General features: G+C 45.2%; 1 protein-coding gene across 1 annotated transcript; it reads left to right on the top strand.

Annotated features, from left to right (window-relative positions):
- Nucleotides 1-5,460: 5,460 nt before the first annotated feature.
- LOC137149955 (olfactory receptor 51G2-like) lies at nucleotides 5,461-6,396 on the top strand. The gene has a single exon (XM_067543602.1). It carries the CDS (start codon nucleotides 5,461-5,463, stop codon nucleotides 6,394-6,396), a length of 936 nt encoding a protein of 311 aa, XP_067399703.1.
- The last annotated feature ends 1,149 nt before the right edge of the window (nucleotides 6,397-7,545 follow it).

Genomic DNA, 7,545 nt, shown 5'->3' with positions numbered 1-7,545 from the left:
ACAGGTACCAAAACCGGACAAACCCAGAAGAATTATATTCATGTATATTTGAGAAAACGTTTAGAAATCAATGCTTTCTAATGATATTTTAACACTGGCATGTCAGACATGCAGCCCTCTCAATGTTATATTTTGGCTATCAACTCCCTAGCATCCAATAGGGTAAAAATCTGAAATGAATAGAACTCTCTCCTAGGATATCTTTGGATAGACATTCCCGGCTTGAACAATAAGGGTATAGTGGGAGGATTCTATTACCAATCACTTGACCAGGATTGTGACGATGATTGTGAAATGCTCAGGGAGATTAGAGAGGCTAAAAAAGCAGAAAACACAATAATAATGGGGAATTTCAACTATCCTCATGTTGATTGGGTACATGTCACCCTTCCTGCATCAGGAACTGCTTAAAAGATAGGAAACAAAGGGTAGGAATCAATGGTCCGTTTTCAGAATGGAGAGAGGTAAATAGTGGTGTCGCACAAGGATCTGTACCGGGACCAGCACTGTACAACATATTCATAAATGATCTGGAAAAGGGGTAAACAATGAGGTGGCAAAGTTTGCAGATTATACAAAACTAATCAAGACAGTCACTTCCGAAGCTGACTGCAAAGAATTAACAAGGCATCTCAAAAAACTGGGTGACTGGGCAAGAAAATGTCTAATGCAATTCAATGTTGATAAATGCAAAGTAACGTACATTGGAAAATACTATACTATAGTATACAGTATACTATACATATAAAAGGATGGGGTCTAAATTGGCTCTTACCACTCAAGAAAGAGAACTTGGAGTCACTGCGGATTGCTCTCTGACAACATCCACTCAATGTGCAGTGGCAGTAAAAAAGCTAACAGAATGTGGAGAATCATAGGAAAAGGATAGAAAATAAGATAGAAAATATCATAAGGCCACTCTATAAACCCATGGTTCGCCCACACCTTGAATGCTGCATGCAGCTCTGGGTACCCCATCATAAAAAAGATATATTTGAATTGGAAAACGTACATAGAAGGGTGACAAAATGCTTAGGGGTATTGTACAGCTTCCATATGAGGAGAAATGAATAAAACTGGGACTTTTCAGCTTGGAAAAGAGATGAATAAGGAGGGATATGATAGAGATCTATAAAATCATGAATGGTTTGGAGAAAGTGACTAAGAAAGTGTTATTTACCCATTCACATAACACAAGAGCCAGGTGTCGCCCAATGAAATGAACAGGCAGCAGGTTTAAAAAAAACTAAAGGAAGTTCTTTTTCACACAACGGGCAGGCAGCCTGTGGAACTCATTGCAGGGGATGTTCGGAAGGGCATAAGTATAACTGGGTGCAAAAAATAATCACATAAATCAATAGAAGAGACGTCCTTCAATGACTGGAGATGGATCACTCGTTAAATTGCCCAGTTCCGTTAACTCCCTCTGAAGCATCTGGCACCAGCCACTGTCAGCAGACAGGACACTGGGCTCCAGAAATCATTGGTCTCACCCAATACGGCCGTTCTTCTGATCTTAGATTGTTCCACAGATGGATGGTTTGCCACAGAGAGGCCATTTCCAGAGGATCCCTCTGGCATAGAGCCAGTATAGCCACCCGCAGCAGAGGTCCCAGGGCTGCTCAGTACAGGAGGCCTATGGGGGGCTGCTGCTACCACCGAGGGGTCGGATCTGGTAACACGAGGGACAGAGGCTCATGGTTTGATCTAGAGCTAGAACAGTGGATTTTCCTCGCCACAAAAATTTTTGACCCCAACTACAATGTTTCCTTTTCATCCATTTTTGGAGTGGCTTTTTTTAGAAAACTGATCATTTTCCACTGAAAACTCAGCTGTCATGGCGCTGCCCCACTGCGGTTGCCCATATCCCCAAGAGAAATTGGAGGCTCTTCATCTGCCTCTTTTTTGCAGGGGCATTTCAGCAATCATAGAGGTGTCCAAGTCAATGCCAGTTATTGGATGGACTATCAATTATCCATCGTGCTGCTTCTAGCCATTTTCAGGCCTTTGCAGTAACTTAGTATAGCTAGGCAAACTGAGGGGGAGGGGACTAGACGTGAAGTGAACTTGATTCTGTGCGTTCTCTCTTGCTGAATATGCAGGGGCAGATGTCTCTGAAAAACTGGAAGTCTGGATATATTTTAGAAGTGCAGCTCTGGAGAAATTACTGCTATCTACTTTACTGCATTACAGCAAGATTACACCTGTGACTCCTCTGAGCCGTACGCACAGCGCTGACAGACTGGATTGCAGGAACACAGCCTGTGGCAGGACTTGTGCTGCTGTCCAGTGTGGTGGCATCACCGTGCACGCCCTGGGAATGGGCTTCCTGCAGTTTGCCATTGGCCATGACAGGGTTAAAGCTGGCACACTCTGAACCAATCAGCTGAGAGTCCGAGGTGGCCAAGTGGCCCCGAGGAAATGGGCAAAGAAGCTTCATAAGGACAGTTGCAGCCTGTCTGAGCAGACACTGACTGCTGCTCGTGCAAGCTCTCCGCTGACTCCTTCTCCATTAGGGTGCAGATCTCTGTTGGCAGTTGCTCCCCTTCTCGCAGGCATTGGGTATGTTGGCAGATTTCTCTGTCTTTAAACCTTTCAAATGCCAAAGGAAGGGTAAAGGCTGCCAGCTGCTGAGATGGGCAGGTGTTCTGTACAGCGGCAGCTGACTCTGCTGGGCTGTGGGTGTGACTCAGTGACAGGTGCTGAAGAGCAGGCAGCACTAGGTAGCTGGGGGACTTTCTATTCCACGTTTCCGTGGTCAATGGGGGATCATTCCAGGTGCAAGAAACCCCAGATTCAAAGCGAACTCGGAGTGTGAAAATCCCAATGACCTTAGTCAGGATTTTTCAATGGTCCCATTTCCAGAGGTGCCGTGTGCCCTGGCCCAGAGAAGAGCCAAAGCAATATCAGTTAGTTGTTCCCAAACCAACTCAGATCTGTTTTCTCCTGGCAATATAATCAGCAAATCCATTTTCAAACATTTTTTTCTCTGGCTTGATTGTGAACGCAGGAACTGAGAGCTGTGTTCCTCTGCAGTAACAGGTCATATAAAGTAAATGGAATTGTTCTGTTTCCTGACTGGATAAGGGCTCCAGCTTTTCTGCCCTGTAAGACCCCTCACAGTTTCAGGGCTACTAGCTTCTCCGCCCTCTCTCTGGTCTCAGAGTACCAGATGTCAGCCTCGTCCCTTTCCCTCTCCTGGGCTGGAATCCCACCATTCTCCCACCCTCAGACTGGGTCCTGGGCTGCAGCAAAGTGTGGGTCAACTGGGCTTGAATATTTAATGCATTTCACTTTGAAATCAACTTTCCGCAAACCTCCATTGTAGCACTGTAACAGGTTTTGGAGTAACTCTGTACTACACCAGTGGTTTTCAATTTGTGATAAACAATCCTAGGGGTTTGCAGACTGTTAGATTTCCAAAGGTATTCACAGCTTCATTTGAAATTTGGAAGGGGTCTGGAAATGAAAACAGTTGAAAACCACTGTACTATTGAGGGAGATCCCAGGGAGTGAATATTGTATAAGCTGATCCCAAAGCCTGTACAGCTCTGTATAAAGGCTGCAGATTGACATTACAGAACCTGAGGCGAACCTGTCAGCTACTAACCCAGGAAAAAAGGAGTTACTAGCTTCAAAGGATTGCCCAGGTTTTTGTTTGCTGACAGGTGATTGAGTGAAGGCCGACAGGCTGCAACCTTTTCAAGTTCTCAAGAAATCCAGATGATACCTCTAACCTCTAACCTGAGAAATCATCTCTGAAAGAAGATCAGAGGGGAAAGAATGGGTTTACATGTGTGAGGTAAAGAATAGATGGATAAATGTTGTGCCAATACTTTTCATTCTCATACAGTTATTACAAACCAAATTCTCATTCCATACATGTCTATGGAAAGCCAGCCACAGACGTGTTGGAATCTGTACAGGAAGGAAGAGAGGTAACTTTATTACTTAATGACTTTAGCTGTAGAAAGTATTTCAGAGGTATTCCAAATACTCTTTGCAATGAGTTTGTGCTATTAACTCTTTGTTCAGTGAGCAGTTGTATGACACTGTCTCCTGCTAACTGACCAGAAGCTGTTTCTAGCACTTACATTCAGAATCATGCACAAAATAACTCTCTCCACTTGAATCAGACTTTCCAAAAATTTATGAGACAACAGAACTATTGATCTGTGTTTCAGTGAAGCGTAGACATGAGGTGAAGAAAAATGAACATGGATGAAGCAATTTGCAACTCAACTGGATATTAATGCAAAACTAGTGCTTGCACTAGTCACTATTTGGGACATCAGTCCCCCTCCCATGCTCCTGAAATAACTGTCTGTGTTAACTTGTAACTTGCCAAATATCTACAGAACCCTTTCACTGGGAGAGTATGTGAGTCTTGAGCGGCAAAAAAGAAGCCTGTAAGATGATTGACCTCTCTGGATCCAATCAACACTGGCCAGGCAGAGCATTCAGCTTCTCCTGCAGGGATTCTTGGGGGAGCGTTTCTTAAATGAAAGTTAAGAGAGGCCGGTTCTGATCAAATTTACACATGTAAATCTGGTGTGAGGCTGTTCCATTCAATGTTCCTGAACTCAGAACCTGGCCCTAAGAAATTATCCAATGTCCTGCAAAGAGGCAATTGCGTAATTTGGGTTCTTGGGAGTGGAGAAAATAACTAAAATAAATGAGTCAATGAAACATGTTTCTAAATAACATAAATGCAAGACAGAAAAATATAATGATCATTTTCACTATGCACGTCTCTAGTCTAACAACATGATACAATGGGCCATACTCAGAAGCAGAGGGCCAGAGAGGATATTTGTGGGAAAATCAGAATTGAAAAACCACACAGTACTGAAGGAGGCTATGGAACTCACAGCCACAAGATATCAATGGGGTCAAGTCTGTAGTAGGATTCAAAGAGGGAACGGATTTTTATATGGGGAAACAGAAAATCCAATTACAGAAGTGGGGATTTTTAAAAAAAAATCTGGGAGTGCTATTAAACTTCATGATTTCCACTATCAGATATGTCCAAGTCAGGAGGAAAATTTCCCTGGGAGTAGGTTATCTCGCAGCTGTCTTCTGCAGGGCTTCTTCTACCTTCCTCTGAAGCATCTCGCACTGGGCACAGGATACTGGGCTAGATGGACTATAGGTCTAATGCCATCTGATAATGCCTGTCTTACACTAGGTCATGACTATAGGATCAGACCAATGGTCTAGGTAGCCCAGTATCCACTCTTCCAACATTAAAGAATGGCAGGTGTTTCAATAGAATGAATAGAACAAATAACCATAAGTGTAAATCCAAGGCTATGTCTTTGCTTATCTTTCTTGAGCTCCTAGAAGTCTCTAGACTTGCACTGAGAGCAGAATGATTTCTTGTTCAATATCATCTAGTGTCCTGTTACTTTTCCTTTCAGGAAATAAAGTTCAAAATTCCTCGGGCCTCAGCAGTGCATCATGTCAGCTGTCAATGACACCAAATTCCAACCTGCAGTTTTCCTTCTTACCGGAATACCTGGGCAGGAAAAATTCCATGTCTGGATTTCTATCCCCATCTGCTTAATGTACGTTATTTCCATAGTAGGAAATTCAGTCATTCTATTCATTATAAAAACAGATCCGACTCTCCATGAGCCCATGTACATTTTCCTTTCCATGTTGGCCATCACAGACATTGGCACATCGCTATCCACCCTACCAACCGTCCTGAGCATATTCTGGTTTAACTCTAGGGAGATTAGCTTTGATGCCTGTTTTGCCCAGCTGTTCTTCATCCACTGGTTTACGTTAATTGAATCCTCTGTGCTCTTGTCGATGGCCTTTGACCGCTTTGTTGCAATCTGTAACCCACTGAGATATGATTCCATCTTAACACCATCCAGAATAGCCAAGATGGGACTGGTGTCTCTGCTAAGAGGGATGGGTATTTTACTCCCGCTCCCCATTCTCCTGAAATATTTCCAATACTGTCATGCCAATGTCCTCTCCCATTCCTACTGCCTGAACCAGGAAGTCATGAAGATGGCTTGTTCGGATATCAGAGCCCACAGCATCTACAGCTTCGTTGCACTGCTCACTTCCGCGGGGTTGGATGTCCTGCTTATCCTCCTGTCTTATGTGATGATCCTCAAAACAGTGCTGAGCATCGCATCCCATGCAGAGCGCCTCAAGGCCCTGAACACCTGCGTCTCCCATGTCTGTGTCGTGCTGATCTTCTACATGCCATGGATCGGCTTGTCTGTGATATACAGATTCGTGCAGAACTTTTCTCCCTTGGTTCAGAGTCTCATGGGCAACGTCTATTTGCTAGTCCCACCCCTGATGAACCCAATCGTGTACAGTGTGAAAACCAAAGCTATTCGCGCCAGGATAATCAGGGTGTTCGTCAAGTGAAGGGTCAGTTCATCACCCAGCTCCAGTGCTGATGACAAGTGAGATGAAAAACACCAGCCACCTATTCCATCCTAGACACATCCAGAAGACATGAGAGGACATGAGCTCCTGAACCCCATCACTTGCTGATAAGGAAGGAGAGCACACTGGGGATCGGGACCGCAGCAGGTAGCAGTATTTACAAAGACTCTGTGTTTATGTAGAGCCAGAGGATCAGTTGGATGCTATCTCATAAAGAGCTGTATCAGTGTCAGCCTCAGACCTCAGAATTTCTGTGGATATAGTCAATACAGAGAAAAAACATAGATGTTTTCTCCCGTTGTCCGTGTCCTGTCACTGTCCCATCTCTGGTTAAACATCCAGGACCATGAGAAAAACTGCAGAGCTGTTTTGCAGTCGCAGTTCTGTCCCTTCCTCAACACTCTGGCTGCTGCATGATCCATGAGAGTGGCACCAGCAGTGAGTGGGGCTATTCAAGGGGCAGGGCTGCTTACCGTTCCCTTCCCCCTCACCCAGGCACCTGGACCGAGATGTTTCAGAGCCAAGATTAAAGCAGGAGCCTTAAGAGACGCCATTTAGGCAGCTCCCCGGTCTCATGGATGGCTCTGCACAAAACACTTGCTAACCCATAGTACTGCCCTAGGCAGAGCAGAGCTGCATCTGTGAGTGTATCAGGGAGTCTTCCCTTTGAGGAAGATTCAACACCTGCTCCATGGTGTAGCCCTTTAAGGTTCCTGGTACTTTAGGAGCTGACCAAGGCCTAGCAGAGGCAGCTACGGGGTGAGAGAAAGATGGTCCCGGCTGAGGAATAGTCCCTGCTTTGCGAAATCCCAGGCTACACCTTCTTTAAGGGCCTGAGACCGAGGCCTTAACTGAGACCTTAACATAGCCCCAGCAGCAGGGGAAGGACGGCTGCCCTTGCTCGGCCTGGGGGGAAGGACCTGAGCTAGTGAGGGGGCCAGCTGGCCACGAGCCAGGAAAGCTGTGGCAAGCCTGAACCAACACAGACCACAGCAGGGAGGTTCGGGGGAGTTTTGGACTATGGAGTAGAGTGGGGTGCAGGCTAAAAGAGCCTGTGTTTTGGAGAACAAATATTACCCCACACAGGGGGATCTTATTTACAGTGTTTCAGGCTGAGAGTAAGTCACT

The sequence above is a fragment of the Emydura macquarii genome, unplaced genomic scaffold (assembly GCF_026122565.2).
Source record: "Emydura macquarii macquarii isolate MOO-44397 ecotype Brisbane River unplaced genomic scaffold, CSIRO-AGI_Emac_v2 contig_920, whole genome shotgun sequence".
In the NCBI taxonomy this organism is placed as follows: Eukaryota; Metazoa; Chordata; order Testudines; family Chelidae; genus Emydura; species Emydura macquarii.
Note: the sequence above shows the minus strand (reverse complement) of the source record. Positions and strands in the feature narration are given on the sequence as shown.